General features: G+C 38.3%; 1 protein-coding gene across 1 annotated transcript in view; it reads right to left on the bottom strand.

Annotated features, from left to right (window-relative positions):
• Positions 1-25,569, bottom strand: part of Cog5 (component of oligomeric golgi complex 5) — a 332,454-nt gene that overhangs the window by 143,076 nt on the left and 163,809 nt on the right. Inside the window, exons 9-10 of the mRNA XM_036205395.1 lie at positions 5,728-5,840; positions 5,362-5,439 (exon numbers count right to left, since the gene is read on the bottom strand). Of these exons, the coding sequence (XP_036061288.1) occupies positions 5,362-5,439; positions 5,728-5,840 (191 nt within the window). The remainder of the gene's footprint in view (positions 1-5,361; positions 5,440-5,727; positions 5,841-25,569) is intronic.

Genomic DNA, 25,569 nt, shown 5'->3' with positions numbered 1-25,569 from the left:
CATTTGATAGCTAAGGCTCTGAAAAGCATAGGATCGGTTTAGACAAGAGTTTAGTGCTGGGATGCCAAGACTTAAGACAACAAATAAATTAAAATTAGCCTTCTTTTGACATTGTTTGAATTGGTATTAAGAAAACAGACCTTATGCTAGGAGGTGGTGACACATGTCTTTAATCTTAGTACTCAGGAGGCAGAGGCAGGTGGATCTCTGTGAGTTTGAGGCCAGCCTGTCTACAAAGTGAGTTCCAGGATTGCCAGTGCTACACAGAGAAACCCTGCCTTAAAACAAAACAAAACAAAAGAAAAGAAAACAAAACAAAAAAAGCAGACCTTAACAATACAGCTTTCCAAAACCTAAAAAGCTAATACTATTATGAAAATGTTAAGTATAAAGTAGGGGGTTTTAGGAATAGAAAACAAGTATGACTAATCTGTATGGTACTCTAATGGAATCTATGGATATAAGTATATGTCACAACTAATGAACAAGTATGGATAGATTATTAATGTAGTAAAAAACATATCAGTATATTATTGAAGTCACAGTGTACATAGGGATTTAATTCTGGCCTTATCATTTCTCAGTTCCCTGGGCTCTCATAATTCACTTTTTCTATTTAACATTGTTATAACCTAAAGCTGCTCTAAAAATTAAATATCATAAATATTTTAAGATAAAATTTTAAAATTCAAGTATCAATATTTAAAAATTAAACAGTAACAAAAAGACAATAATTATAACAATTATTTGACATAGGAAATAATGAAACGTTTTTGAAAAGGGAAAGGAGCTGTCAAAAAAAAACTATCAAACACAGAAATTTCATTTTAGTCTCCAGTGAATTGCAAAAGTACTGGAACTACTTGGTTCCAAACCAGGAAATCTGGAAGAGATTCTCAGTTTCCTATTCATAAGCCATTATTCCTGTGGTGCTAGTCATACCATAGGCAAAAACAACCTCAGGTATCATTTAATTGATCTTTTACTGAGTTTCTGATATAGATAGACTCTTTATAAAAATAATAAATATGAAACTTTTAAATTCTATTTGATTCTAAGGTAAAAAGAAAAATGTTTATTACTATTGATCCCCTTAGGGGGAAAAAAAGGCTTAATTATGCTAAATAGCTATCATAAAAACCCTGTGATTTAAGAAGCATTGTTCACTAAGAATTATTTACATTATATACTTTTATTTTTAAAATATACTTTCCTGCCTGGCAGCGGTGGTGCATACCTTTAATCCCAGCACTTGGGAGGCAGAGCCAGATGGATCACTGAGAGTTTGAGGCCAGCCTGGTCTACAAAGCGAGATCCAGGACAGGCATCAGAACTACACAGAGAAACTGTGTCTTGGGAAAACAAAAAAACAAACAAAAAAAACCCTTCTCTCTCTCTCTCACACACACACACACACACACACACACACACACACACACACACACACAAACCAGGAGCTAGAGAGATGGCTCAATGGGTAAGAAAGATGCTTGCTAGAGAAGCATGAGGACCTGAGTTCAAGTCCCCTGTACTCCGGTAAGAGAGTGGGCGTGGCATCATTGTGGGTAACCCCAGCACTGCGGTAAAGAGAGGAGGCCACCAGCCTAGCTCCAGGTTCAATGAGAGAGACTGCCTCAAAGAAATAAGGTAGAGAGTGATAGAGGAGGACACCTGATGTCTTCCTCTGGTCTGCATGTGCCCGAATAAACACATGTGCATATACCACTCACACACATATACATGCACACTCACACAGAGAATCAAACACAAAAGGCTGAACTTTTAAATTAGGAAGACAGACATTATTCTAGACATAGCTAAACGTTTTATAAATTTATGTACTTAAAATTTTTCTACATATTTGGTATAAGCCCTTCTTCAAAAACCTTATGTTAGAATTCTGCCCTCATTCCAGCTGCATGACCACACATGTGCAGTTCAGGAGTTAAGCAAAAGGTCTTGCGTTTTACGTCATCAGTGTGCACTGGCGACTATGTGCCTGAGGCGTGGTCACACAATCAGAGCATGCATGGTGTAGCTCTGTACCAGGAGCCCTTAAAAGCAAGATGCAGACCCCACCCTCTCCCTCTACTCTGCTCTGCTCTGTCCCCACCCCACCATCTTTCTCTCTCTTTCCTCCCAGGCCTGGTCCTTTTGTCCCTCCCCACTTCCTCCTAATAAAGCTCTCCACTACTAAAGCAACCGGGTTCTGTCGTGACCATGACCTTTCCGCCAGTAACCAGTGCTGCCACCAGTGCTGTTTATCATTCATTTCACCTTAAAAACCACAAAACTACTGGTAAAACAACACATGAAAGACACCAGAAAAAGATTTAATTTGCCAGAGCATGCAAAGATTATTATATAGGCCTCCAAATCATCCTAAGAAGCCCGAGTTTTTTACAAAGGTTCTTCTGTCCCCTCTTAACTACAAAATCAATGCTCTTCCTAAGTAGATGTGTGATTACTATTTTGTTTATGTTTTAAGATGGAATGGAAGCATGTTGGTCTCAATCCTTCTATTACAGCCCCCTGAGTAGCTAGAACTAACCACTGCATCCAGCAGAAAATATGTGTTCACAATTATAACACAGATATACCTCAAAGAAGACATTTTTAAAAACTACATTAAATATAGGGAAACATGGGTGCTGTCTTTTATACAAATGGTGAATATTTTGCATTTAAGATTTTTATTTTGGGAGGCAGTGGTGGCACATGCCTTTAAGCACAGCACTTGGGAGGCAGAGCCAGGGGGATCTCTGTAGTTCAAGTCCAGCCTGGTCTACAAAGTGAATTGCAGGACAGCCAGGGCTACACAAAGAAACTCTGTCTTGGCAAAAAAACAAAACAAAACAACAATAACAACAACAAAACATTTTAAAAAAGCAAAAAAAAAAAAGTCTGAATATAAATAAAATGCAAGAGTAAAATGAAGCATATTTTAAAGCATATAAAAGGGAATCTTTTCACAGTTAATGACATAAAAACATTAAAAATATGGCCTGTACAGACTGCCAGGGTTCATTTACTACAATTTATTGCTGATAAGAATGATTTATTTTTATGTAAAAGTTTTCCTAAATGTAATTCAATTACAAACACATATCTCTTTAATAGGACTATTTTTAATTTTTTTAATTAAATTTCTTCATTTATTTTACATACTAACCAGTTTCACCTCCCTCCTCTCCTCCTGTCCCCTCCTCCTATCTATACCCACTCCAAATATACTCCTCCTTTTGGAAAGGGGCAGGGCTCCTAAGGGTGGTCAACAAAGCATGGCATATCAAGTGGAGGCAGGACCAAACTCCTCCCCTGCATCAAGGCTTGGAGAGGCATCCCAGCATGGGGAATGGGTTCCCAAAAGCCAGATCATGAGCCAGGGACAGGTCCTGGTCCCACTATTAATTGCCCCACAAATAGGTCAATCTACACAACTGTCACACCCATGCAAAGAGCCTAGACTGGTCCCATGTAGGCTCCCTAGCTGTTGGTCCAGAGGCAGTGAGGTCCCACTAGCTCAGGTAGGCTGTCTCTGTGGGTTCCCCTGTAATGATCTTGACCTCTCTGGCTTGTATAGTCCCTCCTCCCTCTTTTCAATTGGACTCCCTGAGCTTGGCCCAGTGCTTGCCTGTGGTAACAAGGAGGACCCAAAGAGGGACACATGGATTTCCCTGGGAAGGGGAAATAGATGAGATCTCCTGGGTAAACTAGGTGAGAGGAGAGGGAGGGGAGAGATGGGAACATGAGGGATCAGGTTAGGGGAGAGCAATGAAAGAGATATATTGATTGGGGGCCCATTTTGGGGTTAAGGAGAAACCTGGTGCCAGGGAAACTCCCAGGAATCCACAAGGATGACCCCAGCTAAGACACCCAGAGGACCCAGGTCCAACTCCCCACACCACATGGCAACTTAGAATTGCTGTAACTGCAGAGGATCTGATGCTTTCTTCTGACCTCTGCATGAACACAAACCGATACACTTAAAATATTTTTTAAAAACACCAGAATTGCTTCACTTTAACTAACGTTGCATACATAATATTAAAATACAAAACAGAATTTTAAACATAGGGTATCAGAGAGTAAAAACATAACAGGCCACTTCTCATAAAGATGAGGTAAATCAACGTGAATGGAAAGACCTGAGTAAATGAGCATACTGTATGTAAAGTTGCTTGTAAAATGTAAAGTCCAATACTTTGACCTCATAGCCTAGTAAATGCAAAAAATAACTAGTGGTGCGCAAACTGACAAAGCTGCATCTTCCACATGTGAAAGCAAGTAGAAAGCAGGGTAACGTCAGAGGCCGGTACGCCTCTTAATGCTGGATGAAAAAGCACTAGCAGATCAGACAAAGATCCTTGGAAGGTTGATCCATGGATGGAGTCTGGAGACTTGGATCTTGAAAGGAAAATTATGATTCTTTAGCTGATAAAAGTTGTTCCTTTAGCTAAACTATACAATGTTGTTATTTACAGAGCTCTCATTTGGTGCTCTGAAGTCCTAGACTTTTAATACACTGACCCTTTATCAATAAATAAAAACCCTGGACCAGCAGCATCATAGAGGGCTTTGTTGGAGACAGCAATTGATGTCCCCATACCAAATCCTTTTACTGACTTTGCTTCATATGAGTGTAGTACAACACTGGCATCAGTCGAACTACAGGGTGGGTCCTGAGACTCTAATTCAATCACCCAAATGAAGGCAATCTTGGAGGTGCTCATCATAGTATATAAATACTATAATGTATGAAGTTACAAGTAAAACTACTTAAGCCATGATAATGAAAACACATTAATCTTTTTCTTTAGCACATTCAGGGTTAGGCTTTAATAATAAATAGGATTATAATTCCTTTTTTCTATTAACATTTATAAAAGCACTTCACAATTAATGACTAAGACATAGAATCAGATATTCCCTGCCTGGGAAGGAGTCCTAATGGCCCATGAAGCTGGCAGGTTAGTAAAGGACAAAAGGGAGATTTTACAACATGAAAAGTGAACACAGCATAGAGAATTATGGACAAACTAATAATAGAATGGGTTCTGTGGCCTTAAGTGATTATGTTATCATAACTATTGATTAAATTTTTTTATACACCAAAATATTTCACATTACTTTCTAATGGAAAGTTTGAAAATGTTACAAGCCATCACTTACATGACAGAACATCAGAAATTGGACCAAACCCCTGCTGACACTTACCTTGCAGGAGAAATTAACAGTTGTCAATAAATACATTGCCTTTGATATACAGTTACCCTGTATGGCAGTGACCCAGATAGTGCTTGCTGGTATCTTCCTACTTTCTGCATGAGCAAGATACAAAATATTCCTCTTTAGACATACCTTAACTATTTCTTCAATAAAACAAATGTGAGAAACAGGATCTCTCTTCTTGGTTAATACTTTTTGTAGATGCTGTACCTAAAAGTGGGGAAGGAGAGAGAGGAAAGTATATTTATCTGGGTATAACCCAGGGAAACCAATGCAACACTTATGAACTGGAAAAATCAAGGTATATCTCAAAAACTCCTTAAGACTAGCATTACTACTAGCACAGGAGACAAGCAGACAAGGAGAGGAAAGTGCCACATGTTTTAGCCTTTGCTCACACTACAGTCAGTCAGCAGAGGTGCTGGAGTATCAGGGATGACAAGACATAAAGTCACAGGAGTTGATTATAAAGCTCTTCCGATCTTTTGAAATATTTACCTGTCCACAAGCAGCACAGATATAATCCATAAGTTTTTCCATGTTAGTCCAGAGGGAAGCACGAAAAGCAGCTGTGTTTCCTGGAGTTGGCATGGTAGCTCGCCCAGGGCCTCCTGGTTAAGAGTAACAGAGAAATGGGGAAAATGAAAGTTCTCAGATACAACAAAAGTACAGAGAAGACAAAAACCAAGAGGTCTCCTCTCTCACAAATAGCTTCTTATGCACAATGTAAAAAGAATCTTTGTGTGTAGTAAGAAAAGCAAATATCACACAATCACATGAGTGTAGCTATAAAAACAAAATAAAAGTTTTCTTAAAAGGGAAAGAGGGCTGGGCGGTGGTGGTGCACACCTTTAATCCAAGCATTCTGGAGGCAGAGCCAGGCAGATCTCTGTGAGTTCAAGGCCAGCCTGGTCTACAGAGTGAGTTCCAGGACAGCCAGGTCTGTTACACAGAGAAACCCTGTCTCCAAAAACCACAAAAAAGAAAGAGGGTGAAGAGTCATGGAACAAAGTGAAATGTTTTACATACTCAAATTAAGTTTACAAGAATGACAAAGACAAGCCCCCAAACTGAATTCAAGTAAATATAGAATCAATGGGATTATCTATGTATCAAATTAGCAACACAACCATGGGGGAACCAGTTAATTCAAATAATTTAAAATCAAAGAACACTTACTTTAGTAGGATATATGCTATGGGCAAAAATAACTTCAAGGAAATTACGAATGTAACAGGTTTGCTGAGTGTGCAGCTTGGATGTAACAGACCTGCTAATTCAGGTGTATTTTCAAAAGCTGCAACCAATGTTCTCATTACAAAGTAATGGTATATCCCCAAACCTGTCTACCGGAAGAGCAGAGTGATAATGACCCCTCAAAAATGATAAGCATATCTAACATCTAAGTTTTTATTTCTACAACCATCCTTCCCCAACCCTACCAATCAAACCAGAGCTCCTTGATAAAAAAAAAACAGGTTTCACTACTAGAATATGAAAATACAATGCAAAACCAATTATCAATTGTACAAAAGGTTCAGAGAAAATGGACATTTATCAAAACAACAATAAAAAAACTATGAACTTGACTGGAAGGGACAGCTATTAGATCACAGGCTTGCCACTTGAAGATGTTGGTCACTCTGAAAGATCCTGGCAGACTGCAGGCGTCAGGCTACACACTTCGGCAGCTCTCCTGCTCTCTGGGTCAGACAAAAAGCTATGGTGAGCTGTGCTTTTGGAGCTCCTCCTACTTGAAGCTGAAAGAGTTTATGGTCCTACCCAGTACCTGGCTCTTGTCATATACACCACACAGACTAATGTAGTGTGGCACTTCCTACACCTCTCTGAAACAGCACAAAGTCAGAATAGCCTACTTTGTTCAGAGGATTCCTCTGAAGCCTGGTCCCCTGCCATGCTGTCCAGGACAACTATCTCTCCTACTCTTTTTGCTTTAAGCTAACTTTCTTAGTGTTCTCATAATGTTCCTAATTGCTCTCCCACTTCAAGATTTGATTCCAGCTCACATGGTCCTTGTTAGGTCTCAGAAGCCCAGACAAATGGCTGAGGTGACTATTAACATATCAAAGTGGACTCTAGCCAGCTCTCCGACCTTTGCTCAGGACCTCTGGCTCCTCCCAGCACTTCTCACCACGCCCCCATCCTCAACCTCTTCCTTCCAGGGGCTGGCCTTCTGCTTCCTATCCCTAGCCTGATCCCTTTATAACTTGGCCATTTTAGCTACACTGGTCTCTTAGCCTCCCAGCCAGAGCCACCTCTCAGCATCTCCTCTCTTGCCCTCCCTCCCCTTCTCTTGTCTCAGAGAGTGCTTCAGTCAGCAGGCCATGTTCAGCCTGGACTCTTCCCCTCTGCCTGCTTTCTCCTTTTATTTCTTTTCATTCAGTCTTGAGGCTCATTTCTGAAGGGCAGTGGTCTTTGCCCCCCTCCTTTCTCAAACCAGTCATTCTCCATTTCTTTGTTGTAACAGTTTCCTCAAAACAAGTTGGGATAAATCAGGCCATCTGAAAGGATACTGGTAACAAGAGACTGGTAAAAAAAAAGAATAAAATAAAATAAAATAAAATGTCATGAATAAATAGAGAGAAATAAGCACTTTAAAAGGATAAAGGGGCTGACAAAATGACTCAGCAGGTCAAGGAGCTTGCTGCCCAGCATGGTAGACTGAGCTTAATTCCCAGGCTTCACATATTGGAAGAAGAGAAATATTCCAATAAGCTGTTTATAACCTCCATACATGTGCCATGGCATACATGCATACAAACAGAAATAAATTAAAATATAATAAAATATTAAAAATAAAATAAATAAAACCAAAAGTATAGAATCTGCTTTTGAAGCAATTCAGTGAGAGTTTGGAACACCAAAATCCTGGCAAGAATTCACAGTCAAGACAGGGTTTACAAGGTCACAGAAGGAAATGGGTATTTTTCCTGGGAAGTGGACTAGAGGCTATTTGTGTTACAGGCTATCAAAAAATTTGTCCATGCTTTAAGGCATCGAGGAAATGCTGAATTTAAAGGTAAAAGACAAATTATCTTAGAAATGTCAAGTATTCAGACTATAGGTTGATCACTGCTGCTATGTCATACCCAGTTTAAAGTGAAAATAGGGACAAAAGCCAGAGTGAAAAATCACAATAGACTCATGAGTCTTGGCAGAAAACAAACAAATCACACATTTAAATTTAAGGGAATGAAAGGTAAGTTTGCTGAAAATATTAGAACCACCAAAAATAAGACAACTGGAAAGATGCCTTGAAGGTGTCTCAAGAATTGGCCAGACAAAGGCCAGATGACTCTGCTTTGTGAAGCTAATTTCCCCAGGATTGGTGTTACTGATCATGTCCACCAAAGAACTCAAGAGTCCACGGCAGCCATGGTCCTGGTTACTGTTTGAGTAGGAGGTAGACCTCAGTATTGACCATTTAATGCTGAGTTTGTACACAGACTTGACTTAGATTTCAAAAGAACACTTGGGAAGTCAGTGTATGGCCAGGTCAAAATGCCTATGGATAGTCCCCAAGAACATACTGCATTATGTTATGAGAGTAGAGCCAAAGCTGTAACCTTAGGAAGCTAGAGATTCTAGGAACATGGGACATCTGCAGAGGAATGCTGTAAGCAACAAACTGAGCCACCGCAAGACAGAGAGAAGCCATGCAGGCTGCAGCCCTAAGACCACGGGTGGAGTACATCCTAGGAATACGTGCTCCAGCTGTTGGTTGTCCTGCTGGATTCTAGTCTTGGGGTAATCTCATCTCTCCTGTAGTAAGTAATACAGCAGCTAATATATTAACCCCATTTCTTGCTTTATTCTGCACTATTACATGTTGGAAACTTTAACCTTTTCTGACATTCACAGGTAAGAGTTTGTCTTGAGTCTCAGTAGAGACTTTGGAATTAGACTCAAAAGCAACACTGAACTGTTACAACTATGAGAACACATAGACAAGACTGAGCACTTTGCTATGTGGAATGGGTGTGGCCCATTCTGGAGCCAGAGATGGGATGTAATAATTAGATTGCCCCTTAAAGGGTCATGTCCTCAAAGTTTAAGCCCCCAGCACTCTGGGAATCAGCAGAAACTTAAAAAGGTAGGCCTGATTAAAAGAACATCACTGTGGGACATGCCTTTGCAGGACATATTTTATCCCTGGCTCCCTGTTCTCTCTCCTTTTGATTTCTGGTTGCCATGAGGGGAATAACCTTTTCTACCACAAACTCCTGCTACCATGACATTTTTTGCATAATTGAGGTAGGCAAGGACAGAGGAAGCTTAGTATCCAGTGACTCTGCCTAGCTTGAGCTATGTACACACCTCTTTTCTTCCCAACCTGTGACCTTCATTGAGCTGTATGGACACCCTGCTACAAACAATGGAATAAGTGGCTTCTTCCTAGGAACCTCTTAGTGGCTCCCCTTCTGTGGTCAATCACATTCTGGAATATCTGGAAACTCGGAGCAATGGGTTGGTGCAGCCTGGACTGGTTTTGGGCACATACACAATAAGGCAAACTGTTTCCTCTGAGTGAACTTTTAGCAAAAATCTTCTATTTACCATCTCCTATTTATACATATTCATGATTGGACATACATACGATTAAAACCAGATACATCCTGGGAAAGTGCATGCACAATAAATAAAGTAGTATGTAACCCAAGTCTATTAATCAAATAGCACCTATACCCACCCTTAGCAAATGACTAGTCTTTCTGCTGGACCTACAAAAGGAAACCCCAGATAGTAAGCAGGCTCTCCTGAACTGAATGCTTGCTCTGAGTCTGCTGCTCTCTTATTGAGACAAAACTAATATTTCTTCTTCTTTTTCAATTATTTTTCTCATGATACATTGTTGAGGAAACCAGCACATAAAGATTTTTATGGTCACAAGATACGTATGTTGCATTGATGATAATATAATCATGATTGAAATAACCAACTGAGTAAAGAGAATGCCAACCTAAAGGAAGGAAAAGAATATTTGAAATAAATGTACGCCTTCATTGGTAAGATTCAACAGACTCAAGACACACAATAAGCTATGTCATAAATTTGGGTTTATTAAAGTAATAAAAGAAGCTAAGAGTTCCTGAAATAAAAAAAAAAACCACTTATGGATGATTTCTAGTTAATGATATTCTCTTCTTTTGAAAGCTAGCAAGATTCAGAACAAACAAAAAGTAGGAAAATAATTTACTTAGAAGAAATAAAGAATCAGATAAACCCTTCAACTTCATTGTGAAGCACTCAAGCCAAATGCCATTGATAAATTAAAAGGAAGAAGAGACCAGATAACTGACAAATGAGCCTTTAGTGGGAAACTGCTTTAAAAATCATTTGTAAGCACAACTATGAAATGGACAAGAGATTTCCTACTTAGTGAATCTTGAGAGTGCACATAGTTACTTAATCACCTGAGAGGTGTGCTTCCTCTTTTAATGACTGTTAGGATTTGGTTCCAAATCAGAGTATTTCCAATGACTACAGAAAACACATAAGGGATACTGGAAGAGGTGAGTTAATGGGAGGTGCAAAGGAAGTGGAAAATTTTAGAGATAAGGGAGAGATGATGGAAAGATAGAATGATCTAAGAAGGACAATGATCCTCAAACTTAGGATCCCCAAAATGATCTGAAAGGCAGTTTTGAGGAGTAGCCTCTACTGTCAACTTAATTAGAAAATAGGCAGAGATTAGTAAAGCACATCTCTGAACATACCTGTAATGGTGCTTCTAGAGATGATTAGCTCATGAGGGAATCTAACCTATTCAATGATCTTATCCATTAATGGTTTAAAAACTCTAAGCATACAACTGGGAGCCAGAGGAAGTGGGTCACTGGGAGCATGAGTTTGAATGGGTTACCTTGACTCTGGCTCCTTCTTGTTATTCTTCCCTACTTCCTGGCAGTCAGGAGTTGAGGTGCTTTCCTCTACCACACACTCGCTACTATGATGTTCAGCCTCACCTAAGGTGAAGCAATGAGCATGGAATGAAACCTCTGAAAATATGACTCAACATAAGAGCTTTTAAAATCAATCTCTGTCTCTGTCTCTGTCTCTCTCTCTGTGTGTCTCTGTCTCTCTCTCTCTTTCTCAGACATTATTCAAGTGACAAAACTCTAACATAGAAGGTAAATTATAGAATGCTGGACTCTTGTCTGAATTTTGACTTAGGAAGTCTGTATGAAGTTACATAATCCACATTTCCTTAGTGAAACAGAACTTGAGACAGACTTTCTATGAAAATAGTTAGGTCATGGGATGATGGTGCTCGTTATTGACACTAGGAATTCATGGGAAAGATGCCAGGAATATGTGAACTTTGGCAAAGTCTAGAAGCAGAGTAAAGTGAATCTCTAAGCCATTATTCTGGCTGACTGTCCTAGTCTGCCCCTCTATTGATGTGATAAAACCATGACCAAAAACAACTTGGAGAAGAAATGGTTTATTTTAGCTCACAAGTTATAGACCATCCTGGAGGGAAACTCAAGAAAAGAATGGAAGAGAAGACCATGGAGGAGTGCTGCTTACTGGTTTGCTCCCCATAGCTTGCTCAGCCTGCTTTCTTATACAACCCAGGACTATTTGCCAGGTGTGGCACCACCCTTAATGAGCTGAACTCTCCTACATCAATCATTGACTAGGTAAGAAAATGTACTACAGACATGCCCACAGGCCAGTCTGATGGAGGCAATTCCTCAACTGAGATTCCCTCTTCCCAGGTGACTCTGTTTCAAGTCAACAGAAACCTAATCAACAACCAACAAAGGCATTTTCTCAAATTTCAAAGTATTGTTTAATTTTTTTACAGTTTTTATTGTGTCTATGATGTGTAAGAAAAATTACACGCATGTTATGGTATGCATATAAAGTAAAAGGAAATCTTTGTGGTTCCACCTTCACAAAGGTTCCAGAGAAAAATTAGACCATCAGGCTTGCAAGACACACACTTTAGCCACTGACCTAATTCACCTGCCTGATGTTCACATGGTTTGCAACTGAATTTAATTCTATTTTACAGATGACAGAATTGAATATAAGGACCTATGTGTAGTGAATAAAGGAGCTCAAACAAAACATGGGTTTGTGCAAGAGAGAAAAGGGGTGGCTACAGGCTCATAATGGCAAATATGAGTTAACTATAACTTTCATTTATTAGTTATCTCCTATTACAGTAAAATAAATAGGCTTACGGCTAATAGTCTCCTGAAAACAAATCACCAATAAGAATCTATATAAACTGCCTACTGACTTTTTGTTAGAGCTAAAATCTACAGGCATGGATGGGTCAAGAAAGAAGAATTGTTCAACATTGCAGCATGATACAGAAGAAAAGTAAAACATAAACCACAATAAAGTGATACTTACACAAGAACTGACCCTCAATCGTGGGAGATACTGGGAGTGAAGTTCTTGAGAAGAAAGTGTTGGGGGAAGTTGAGAATACTAAATTTCAAAAACAGAAAAAAAGACCTCAGCAGCTTTACTGGGGTGACACAACGTTCTCAAATGGACCCAAATGGGAAGATATGCTTCAAAGATAATCAGAAACAAAGGCAACCCTCAACTGAACATAGATACTAGAGGGAGAGGAGAGTAAGACAATGATAAACATAGCAAATAAACATAATTTCAAAAGAAACAAGAAGGATCACTCAATTCTGCAATTTGAATCTGAAATGTCTCTTCCAATGGCTTGGTCCCCAATGCAGCATTATTCTGAGGAAATGACTGGGTCATAAAGATCACTCTATTGGCTGAGTTAACGCTCCCCACTACGATGCCCTTAACCTTACCATGGTCCAGAAACAACAGAGCCAAATGACCATGCCCTGAACTTCTGAAACTGGCCCAAAATAAGCCCTTTCTCCTTTCAGTTGCTTTACTCAGATATTTTGTCACAGTAGTAGAGAGCTGTCTGATATCTCAGAGCACTTACAGAAAACATCCTCTCATAAACACCAGAAATAAAGATGACAGTAAAAACAACCCAAAATCCTAAAGAACAGAGGTAAGAACACAAACCTAAGAAATAGGCAAGAAGAAATCATACAAGATGAAGTAAAATACAATAATATTAAAATAACTATAGAAAAGATACTAAGCATAGAAAACAAACATATGATGTACCAGATATGTATAAAGTTCTAGAGCACAAAAATAACCAAAACTGAAATCTAACTGAAAACTAACAAAAAACAATTGGCACACAGCATCCAACTCCAAAGTAAGGCCTAAAAGTTACTCAACTTAAGAATAAGGAAAAGCCATCAGGACATGCACAGGAAACATATTACCAGGCTACTGAGATGACACAGAGGGGAACATGGTCACAACCAGCATGAGCACTAGACTTAGTTCCCCAGAACCTACTTAAAAGCCAGGCATGGCACCATGTGCCAATAACTCTAGCACCGGGAGTTTCAGGTTCAGTAGGGAGCACTGTCACAAACAGTAAGGTGGAGAAGTTACAAAAAGACTTTTCAACATCAACCTCTGGCCTTTACACATACATGCACTAGAGCATACCCACCCACATATGTGCATACACACACACACACACACACACACACACAAATTGTCTATGTAGGGGGACTCTATTTCCAAGGCCTCATCTCTTACCTGGGGAAGAAACAGACACAACATATTTTGCTTCTTTCCCTACCAATCACTTGACCTTCACATGTGAAGAGGAGTGACTCAGAGCAAAAAACCAAGCCTCTTCTTATCTGCTTTTAAACCCTTGTGTGCACAAGGGTGAATTCTGACTCACACTATCAGTGTCAGTGAAGCAGGGCAGGCTAACATTGACCACAAAGTCATTCTGAGGTGATTACAGTGATGTTATTTCCTTAGATCAGGTTTATCTCCTAAATTTCTACTTCAATTATTTTCTTAGTTCAGTAAGGAAGACAAACATTACAAATTGAGCCACAAAAAGTTGCAAACTTCTAAGGGAAAGAAAGTATAAGTGAAAATTTATATCTGCTCAAACTATTTAAATACAAGGACAAAAACTACTACCAACCATGTGATAACTCCAAAAACAGTGTCTATAAAGCATTTTTTAAAAAATCAATTATATGGTGAAATCCACAGAAGGAAGAGATGAATGTAGAAATAGAGAATTCATGTTTAAAAGACTGTAGATGAGAATCAAACCATTTAAAATACAGTGAAAAAAAATGTAAAAACCAGATTCAAGAATAATAAAATACTTCAACATATGAAAAATCATATGAGGACTGACAAGATGGCTCAGTGGGTTAATGCACTTGTCACCAAGCCTGATGAGCCGAGTTTGATCCCTAGGTCCCACTTGGTAGAAGGAGAGAGCCAATCTACTTCTATAAGTTTTTTTCTGACATCAACACATACTGCAGTATGTGTGTGCCCATGTACATACACATACACAAAATAAACAGATGTAAAAAAATAGCACACAGAGAAAAATCCCGTGAATACTAGCCACAAGTTTAAGAAACACAACTGAAAATAAAATAATATTCCATTTGTTCTTCCCTAGTCCTGTTTCCTTTACTCTTTCTCCAGAGCAAAAGAACTCATTAATTTAGAATTATCATACCACAATTTTAAGTTTTTAGTGTACATGTACATATCCAAAACAACACATAGCATAAACTGTCACATTCTGGGGCTTTAGACATGTACCTTTCTGCAACTTCCTTTCTTGGGATCTGTTTTTGAGACTTATTTACAGTGCTATATTCTTTAAAAGCTTACCCACTTTTCCATTTGAACACAGATTATTTTCACTGCTACACACAGTAATGCAACAGAAATTCTTGGACCAGTGAAGTGGGCAGGTGGGTAAAAGCGTTGCTACACAAACCTGATGCCCTGATTTCAATCCCCAGCACAGAGATAAAGGAGGAAGGAGAGTACTTCATGAGTCTTCCTGATTTCCACATGCTACCAGACACGTGCACTAACACCTCACACATCATACACTTACACAAAACAATCTTATTTTTAAACTTATACATATGTAGCAGATTCCTCTAGGACATATCCTTATAGAGGAGTTAGGAAAATAAGGAACACACAATTTTAACCTAAGAAATCAAACTGCTAAGGTTGGGAGACAGAACCATTGTACTTATCCACAGTATGAATACTGGGTTTTTGCTCTCCTCTAATAGCTATTTCTTAGACTTTGGCTAACTAAATAAGAGAAAATAGTATCTTGCTTAATTTGCATGTTTCTAGTCACTAGTTTATCCCCTAAAAAGATGTTGAATGTCTTTCATATGTTTACTGAATATGTGGTCCTATAATGTGTCTTATTCATAGCTACATAGCTATCTTCCAAGTTTGCAAGCAAACTTGAGTTTTGTTGTAGTTTTGTATTTTTCTGAGACAGGATCTCACCATGTAGCCTAGGAAGTCTCAAACATGAACTATCTTCCTGCCTCAGCCTCATATGATTTGAGATGTTCTTCTGTATTCTGCAAATATATGTTGCTTTTATTAATTGATAAATAAAGCTGCTTTGGCCTACAGCAGGGCAGAATATAGCTAGGCGGGAAAACCAAACTGAATATATGGAGAAAGAAGGGTGGAATTGAGAAAGATGTGACCAGCTGCCCAAAGAGCAAAATGCCAGCCAGCCAGTAATGGCACAGCCATATAGCAATACATAGATTAATAGAAATGGGTTAATTTAAGTTGTAAGAGTTAGTTAGTAATAAGCCTAAGCAATAGGCCAAGCATTTATAACTATTATTCAAGCATCTGAGTGATTATTTACAAGTGGCCTCAGGAGAGGCCAGGACAGAAAAAAGCCTCCATTTACAAATGGTGCCCAACATGCCACATAAAACCTAAGAAAGCTTTAAAAAGGTTCTATTACACAGAAATGGAGCCACACTAGGCTTCCTAGTCTCTCATGCCAGCTGTGGTTCCCATGAAATAGGATCCACCATGAGCCAAGCCACACAGCAGGCTTCCGCAGTACAGAGAGGTTTCTCCTGGCTGATCCCTGCAGGCTTAAGCTATCAGCACAAGCTCTGGCAGCTGCTGTGGGGCGGGTTAAGGTTTATGCTCATATAGACAAAGTGTTAAGAAACAAAGTAAAAACAGATTCAGCATGGGTCACAGTGTGCTTAGGGTTGGGGATTTAGCTCAGTGGTAGAGCGCTCGCCTAGCAAGAGCAAGGCCCTGGGTTCGATCCTCAGCTCAAAAAAAAAAAAAAAAAAAAAAAAAAGAGAGATGTGCTTAGGCTTGACAGAAAAAAGAGAAAATACATATACAAGTATAAAGAAAATGAGCCAAGTGAGGATAGAAAATGCACAGAAAGTCTGGATTATGTATATTATTATGTTGTCTTTGAGGTTTTTTTTTTTTAACTGCTATAAGACATTTGATTGCAGAGGCTGCTAGATTAAATCAACCTGCATATCTTGATTCCAAGGTTTAAGTCAAAGATAGGTTACTTTGGAAAGGAGGTTTTGCTTTTGTTTACACAGGAAATGAGAGGCTATGGTTTCATTCCAAGCTACAGAAAATCAGGTTTGATTGAGCAAGACCTCCTGAAAGGTCTCCAAAGGAAACGATGGCCCAGGTGATCCAACATCCACAGCAGCTTCAAGGATTCTGGCTGAGATGACAAACCACACAAAATACCACAGTCAGGACTTGACTATAATTCTAAATTTTATTAGGATCACCCAGTCAGCAGGAAGTAGTATAGAAAACTACACCCAAGATCTCAAAATACTGTTTATGAATGTTTGTTTTCATTTAAAGGGGGCTAGTTATAAGTGGTTAATGGTCTTAGTGGATCTCTTTCTAAAGAAGAAAGGGGAATATGCTGTGGATATTGCTCTGTGTAAATAAAGTTCTGATTGGCCAGTGGCCAGGCAGGAAGTATAGGTGGGACAAGAGAGAAGAGAATTCTGGGAAGTAGAAGACTGGAGAGAGACACTGCCAGCCGCCGCCATGAAAAGCAACATGTAAAGACACCGGTAAGCCACAAGCCATGTGACAAAGTATAGACTAACAGAAATGGGTTAATTTAAAATAGAAGAAGCAGATAGCAAGAAGCCTGCCACGGCCATAGTTTCTAAACAATGTAAGTTTCTGTGTGCTTTCTTGGTTGGGTCTGAGAGACTGTGGGACTGGTGGGTGAGAGAGATTTGTCCTGACTGGGCCAGGCAGGAAAACTCTAGCTACAGGGATATGATATACAAATGATGGGGGAAGGGGTAGATTATTATGATAATAAAAAAGAGGTAGATTATTGAATCGACTTTAATCCAAAAACAACTATTAATCTCGAAATACTTTACATTGATATAGATTTTGGTTTATTGATACAAATTTAAGGTCAATTTTGTTATACTCTGTATATTTCTACTCTTGTTTAAGGTATTATGTTTATGCAGATCAATTAAATATGTAAAGTATAGTTAAGAAATACATGTTAGTTAGGTTTTCCAGACATGCAGAGATATATTTCAGATGGATAGATAATCTTCAAACACTTCAAAGACCTACAGAATATGGCATTTAAAAATGTTTTAAGAACTTAAAACTTTTCTTGACTGTGAGACACGTCTGCTCCTGACAGCATCAATTACTTCAAGAGAATGATGGGTATCAAAGAAGCTCCTTATGGAGTTTGCTTTCAATGTGGCAAGCCTAGCCATTTGGGCAAGAAACTGGTCTTGCCTGGACTGCTTGACAATATGCTATATAAATGGGACATGCCTGACCCACAGGAAAGTGACTCCTGAACATTGGCAAAACAAGGTGGGACAGTCCTTCGGATTCCTGCTTCACAGAAGAAACTGCCAGATATTTTGCAGGACACAGAAGAAAGCGACTGATGAATTTTGCCAAAATATGTGGGGCAGTTCTTCAAATTCCCTGCTTCACTCAGAAACCTGCCAGACATTCTAGGTCTGTAGGCTGAAGACAGATGCCTCAATGTTACAGAAGAATTTTGGGTGCCTGTGCAGGCAGCCAAATGTCTCTATCATTTCTAGATTTTTGAAGCTGGCTACAATGCACTTCCTGTTTACTCTGGCAATATTATATCCTTCTGAGGTCTTTGATGGAGTTGAAGACTACATAGTTATTATTATAGTTTTCCTTCGTTATGATAAAAGGTTAACTAGAGATGAAACTTTAGACGATGATAGAATAGATGATAGAATATTTTCTTTAATTTTGCCAAATACAAATAGACTATTATTATTCTTGCTTGATACTTGTTTGTTATATATAATTTTATAATGTTAAAGTTAAAACCTTCCTTTTTAATTAGACAGAAAAGTGAAAATGATGTGGGATGTCCTTCTGTGTGCTGTGAATATATGTTGCTTTGATTGGATGATGAATAAAGCTGCTTTGGTCTATGGCAAGGCAGAATATAGCTAGATGGGAAAACCAAACTGAATGCATGAAAAAGAAGGGTGCAGTCAAGGCAGACGCCATGCAGCTGCCCAAGGAGCAAGATACCAGCAGACCGGTAACGCCACAGCCACGTGGCAATACATAGATTAATAGAAATGGGCTAATGTAAGTTGTAAGAGTTAGTTTGTAATAAGCCTGAACAATAGGCCAAGCATTTATAACTAATATCAAGCCTCTGAGTGATTTTTTTAGAAGTGGCCTTGGGACAGGGCAGGATAGAAAAAAGCCTCTGTTTACACTCATGGATCCTAGATCTAAATGCATCCAACACTATTCTACCTTTATGCATTTCTGTGTTATTTATATATTCAAAGTAATATTTCAAAAAATATTATTTGATATTAAATCTATAGAAAATTTATACTATAAAAATCTTTGCCCTAAACTATGTACAAGAGCTGTAATGCTCCACCATACTCGATGACTTTAATAAGTATTTAAAATAACTCTATGTAACCTAAACATAAGAGAATATTAACAAGAAAACCATTTCATATTAAAAATAAAGATACTTATTCTTTAAGAAGATGAAGAACAAGTGCTTAAAGTTTTTACATTATGTCATGATATCCACTTCTCAATTGATGATAAAAAGGCAGCTTTAAAACCCTTTATTCTTTCTATAAAACAGGCTTACATTATGATTGACAATATATGAATAATTGCTTTCATTTTTTTCCCCTGTTCTTAACAACAAAAGAGGGAATGAGGTTAAACAGCTCTTGGAAATTTAAACATTATATCAAACTTTCTGAAAATAATTGCTAGCAAAACTTGAGATGAAAATCTCCTTTGGTGATTTCTTTTCAACCAACTCCTTTGGTAACTGTATGAATATGGACCTATTCAGAGGCTGAAGCATACCTTTAAAAATCAAGTTTAGATTTAAGATTCTTGAGTTCCTTTTTTCTTGGTGTGATTCATTCAGGAGCTATGAATTCAGTTTTGCTTAAGGTCATGTACAAAAGTGGATTTTGTGTGTGTGTGTATGTGTGTGTTTCTCAAGTACGTTTCTCTGTGTAGCTCTGGCTGTCCAGGGACTCATTCTGTAGCTAAGGTGTAGCTAAGGTGTGCTTCACCACCGCCCAGCAAAGATGAAATCCTTTTATATTATTTATGCAGTAGAAGTATCATTAATCTACATGGTCATTTTTGTTTAAGTTCAGGACTACTCTGAAATTGTTAGAGTGCCTTCAATAAAAACATGGAGGAAAATGATGCAGTTACTACAGATAATAATGTGGGAATTTTTTGGTAGAGTAGTAAAATGAGATAGCAGAGTCAAAGAAAGAGAAGTCAAAGAGGTGATTAACTCTTCTCCCACCCAACTCCTGCCTCTAGGTAGGACCTAGGCCGTGGGATACAACCTGTGCCCGGGAACCCTCAATCATCACTGTCCCAGTGGCTGTCCAGCAGGGAAGACTTTTGTGGGTTGGCTTCCCCACCAAGAGCCCCCATTGGACCCTGCAATCTACAATACCCATGCCCCACCCCAAATTCACCCATCCCCCTGTGACCTCAGCGGCTTCCTGAAACATAGAATCCACCAGCTCTGATTTGGACGAAGAGCAGTTCCCTGAGACACAGAATCTGCCAGCACCAATTAGACCAACAGCTAAGACTGGACCAAGAGAGGCAACCTGAGATACAGATACAGCAAGCACAGATTGGACCAAGAGCAGCTTGCTCAGACACAGGCACCTCTTCCACCTATTGAAGGAAGAGATGGGTTAGACTCCAGTGTAAAAATACATACAACAGTATAAAGAGCAATATGGCATCACCAGAACCTAGCAGTTTACAGTTGTAAGACCTAAACATCACAACATAGAAGAAGCAAAAGAAAGTGACCTTAAAAATAACTTTATGAAGATTATAGAGGCCATTAAAGGAAATGAAAAATTCCCTTAATGAAATTGAGGAAAAGACAAACAAAAAATGGGAAGAAAGCAATAAATAATTTAAAGAAAGCCAATAAAATCAAGAAAAAGCAATAAAAAAGGTGAAGACAACAATTCAATACCTTAAAATTTGAAACAGAAGAAATGAAGATAACACAAATCAAGGGAATGCTGGAAATAGAAAATCTAAGTAAACAAACAGGAAGCACATATGCAAGCATAACCAACAGAATAAAAGAGATGGAAGAGAGAATCTCTGGCATGGAGGCTACAATAGAGGAAATAGATTTGTCAGTCAAAAAATACACTAAAGGCAAAAAGTTATAACACAAAACATCCAGGAAATCTGGGACACCATGAAAAAACCAAACCTAACAATGATAGGAATAGAATAAAGAGAAGAATACCAACTCAAAGGCACAGAAAATATATTCAACAAAATCATACAAGAAAAGTTTCCCAATTTAAAGGAGGAAATACCCATAAAGATGCAAGGAGCTTATAGAACACCAAATAGACTAGACGCCCCCCACCCCAAAGTCCACATAATAATTAAACCACTAAGCATACAGAATAAAGAAAGAATATGAAGAGCAGCAAAGGAAAAAGGCCAAGTGATTTATAAAGGCAGATCCATCAGAATAACATGCAACTCTGAAAGCCAGGAGGTCCTGTATAGACATGATGTAGACACCAAGGGACCACAAATGCCAGCCTAGACTACTATACCCAGCAAAACTTTCAGTCACCATAGATGGAGTGAACAAGACATTCCAAGAGAAAACCAGATTTAAACAATACCTATCTACAAATTCAGCCCTACAGAAAGCACTAGAAGGAAAACTCGAAGCTAAGGAAGTTAGATGCACTCATGAAAACATAGGCAATAGATAACACCACAGCAGTAAATCCCAAAGAAGGGAAATACACACACACTACCACTAAAAGATAACAGAAATCAACAAACACTGGCCATTAATATCCCTTAATATCAATGGACTCAATTCGCCTATAAAAAGAAACAGGTTAACAGAATGGGTATGAAAACAGGATCCATACTTCTGCTGCATAAAAGAAACATGCTTCAACTTCAAAGACAGACACTACCTCAGAAAAAAAGGATGGGAAAGGACTTTCCAATCAAGAAAAAAGCTGGTGTAGCTACCCTAATACCTAACAAAATAGATTTCAAATTAAAAACAATCAAAAGAGAGCAGGAAGGGCATTACATATTCATCACAGGAAAAATCCATCAAGATGAAGTCTAAATTCTGAAAATTTAAGCCCCAAATACAAGGACAACCATGTATGTAAAAGAAACATTACTAAAGCTTAAACCACACATCAAACACCACATACTAGTAGTAGGAGACTTCAACACCCCATTCTGACCAATGGACAGATCTGCCAGAATGAAACTTAACAGAGAAATAAGGGATCTAACAGATGTTATTACTCAAATGACTCAAATAGACTTAACAGACAAGTTCTGTAGAACATTCTACCCATACACAAGATAATAATATCTTCTCAACATCTCATGGAACCTTCTCTAAAACTGACCATATCTTCGGTCACAAAGCAAATCTCAACAGATTCAAAAAAATTGGAATAACCTCCTGTATTTTATCAAATCACCATGGCTTAAAGTTAGATTTCAACAACAACAAAAATTACAGAAAGCCTAAAAACTCATGGAAACTGACCAATGCTCAACTGAATCACCAATGGGTCAAGGAAGAAATAAAGAAAGAGAATAAAGATTTCCTAGAATTCAATGAAAATGAAGGTACAACATAGCCAAACTTAAGGGACACTGTGAAAGCAGAGTTAAGGGAAAAATTCATAGCACTAAATGCCCACATAAAGAAGTTAGAGAAATCTCACAATAGTGAGTTAACACCATACCTTAAAAGTTTTAGGAAAAAAAAAAAAAAAAAAGCAAACTTACCCAGGGAATAGATGCCAGGAAATGATCAGATTGAGAGCTAGAATGAATAAAATAGAAACAAAGAGAACAATACAAAGAATCAATGAAACAAAGAGTTGGTTCTTTGAGAAAATAAAAAAATATAGACAAACCCCTATCCAAACTAACCCAAAGGCAGAGAGAAAACATACAAATTAACAGAATCAAAAGGGAAAAGGGAGACATAACAACAAATAATGAGAAATCCAAACATAAGGTCATACTTCAAAAACGTACTCCACAAAACTGGAAAATCTAAAAAAAATGGACAATTTTCTAGACAGGTACAACATATCCAAATTAAATTGAGATCACATAAAAGGACAATTTTCTGGATAGGTACCCCATACCAAAGTTAAATCAATACCAAATAAACTATTTAAATAGACCAATAACCACCAAGGAAATAGAAACAGTCATTAAAAGTCTCCCAACAAAAAAAATCCCAGAATCAGATGGTTTCAGTGCAGAAATCTACCAGAATTTCAAGGATGAGGTAATACCAATACTATTCAAATTAACAAAATCAGAAATGAAAAGGGGGACATAACAACAGACAATGACGAAATCCAGAGAATTATCAGGTCATACTTCAAAAACCTCTACTCCACAAAAATGGAAAATCTAAAAGAAATGGATAATTTTCTGGATAGGTATCACATACCTAAGTTAAATCAAGACCAGATAAACCATTTAAATAGTCCAATAATCCCTAAGGAAATAGAATCAGTCATTAAAAGTCTCCCAACCAAAAAAAGCCCTGGACCAGATGGTTTGACTGCAGAATTCTACCAGATCTTCAAAGAAGACTTAATACCAATACTCTTTAAATTGGTCCACACAATAGAAGCAGAAGGCATATTACCAAACTCCTTCTATGAGGCTACAATTACCCGGATTCCTAAACCAAACAAAGATGTAACAAAGAAAGAGAACTACAGACCGATCTCCCTCATGAACATTGTTGCAAAAATACTCAATAAAATTCTGGTGAACAGACTCCAAGAACACGTCAAAACAATTATCCACCATGATCAAGTAGGCTTCATCCCAGGGATGCAAGGGTGGTTCAACATACGAAAGTCCGTCAATGTAATACACCACATAAACAAACTCAAAGAAAAAAACCACATGATCATCTCACTAGATGCAGAAAAGGCATTTGACAAAATCCAACACCCCTTCATGATAAAGGTCTTGGAGTGATCAGGAATACAGGGAACATATCTAAACATAATAAAGGCAATCTACAGCAAGCCAACAGCCAATATCAAAATAAATGGAGAGAAACTCAAAGCAATACCACTAAAATCAGGAACAAGGCAAGGTTGTCCCCTCTCCCCCTACTTATTCAATATAGTACTTGAAGTTCTAGCCAGGGCTGTAAGACAACATAAGGAGATTAAGGGGATACAAATTGGAAAGGAAGAAGTCAAGCTCTCCCTATTTGCAGATGACATGATAGTATACATGAGTGACCCCAAAAATTCAATCAAGGAACTGATACAGGTAATAAAAACCTTCAGCAACATTGCAGGATACAAGATCAACTCAAAAAAATCGGCAGCCCTCCTATGTACAATAGACAAACAGGCTGAGAAGGAAATCAGAGATACATCACCCTTTACAATAGCCACAAATGATATAAAATACCTTGGGGTTACTCTAACTAAGCATGTGAAGGGCCTATATGACAAGAACTTTAAGTCTCCGAAAAAAGAAATTGAAGAAGATGTCAGAAAATGGAAAGATCTCCCATGCTCATGGATAGGCAGGATTAACATAGTAAAAATGGCGATCTGACCAAAAGCAATCTACAGATTTAACACAATCACCATCAAATTACCAACACAATTCTTCACAGATCTGGAAAGGATAATACTCAACTTCATATGGAAAAGCAAAAACCCAGGATAGCCAAAAGAATCCTGTACAATAAAACACCCTCTGGAAACATCACAATCCCTGACCTCAAGCTCTACTATAGAGCTACTGTAATAAAAACAGCTTGGTACTGGCATAAACACTGACATGTGGACTAATGGAATCGAATTGAAGACCTTGACATTAACCCGCACACCTATGAACATAAAATTTTTTACAAAGAAGCCAAAAATGTACAATGGAAAAAAGAAAGCATCTTCAACAAATGTTGCTGGTATAACTGGATGTCAATGTGTAGAAGGCTGCAAATAGATCTATATCTGTCACCGTGCACAAAACTTAAGTCCAAGTGGATCAAAGACCTCAACATAAATCCAGTTACTCTGAACCTGATAGAAGAGAAAGTAGGAAGTACTCTTGAACGCATTGGCACCGGAGATCACTTTCTAAATATAACAGAAGTAGCACAGACACTGAGAGAAACAATCAATCAATGGGACCTGTTGAAACTGAGAAGCTTTTGTAGAGCAAAGGACAAAGTCAACAAGACAACGCGACAGCCTACAGAATGGGAAAAGGTCTTCACAAACCCCACATCTGACAAAGGGCTGATATCCAGAATATATAAAGAACTCAAGAAATTAGACATCAAAATGCCCAACAGTCCAATTAAGAAATGAGCTATAAAACTAAACAGAGAATTCTCCACAGAGGAAGTTCAAATGGCTGAAAGACATTTAAGGAACTGCTCAACATCCCTAATTATCCGGGAAATGCAAATCAAAACGACTCTGAGATACCACCTTATACCTGTCAGAGTGGCTACGATCAAAAACACTGAAGACAGCTTATGTTGGAGAGGATGTGGAGCAAGGGGAACTCTCCTCCACTGCTGGTGGGAATGCAAGCTTGTACAGCCACTTTGGAAATCAATATGGCACTTCCTTAGGAAATTGGGAATCCATCTCCCCCAAGACCCAGCTATACCACTCTTGGGCATATACCCAAAGAATGCTCAATCATACCACAAGGGCATTTGCTCAGCTATGTTCATATCAGCATTGTTTGTAATAGCCAGAACCTGAAACAACCTAGATAGCCTTCAACTGAAGAATGGATAAAGAA

This window comes from Onychomys torridus, chromosome 14 (genome assembly GCF_903995425.1).
Source record: "Onychomys torridus chromosome 14, mOncTor1.1, whole genome shotgun sequence".
Classification (NCBI taxonomy): domain Eukaryota; kingdom Metazoa; phylum Chordata; class Mammalia; order Rodentia; family Cricetidae; genus Onychomys; species Onychomys torridus.
Note: the sequence above shows the minus strand (reverse complement) of the source record. Positions and strands in the feature narration are given on the sequence as shown.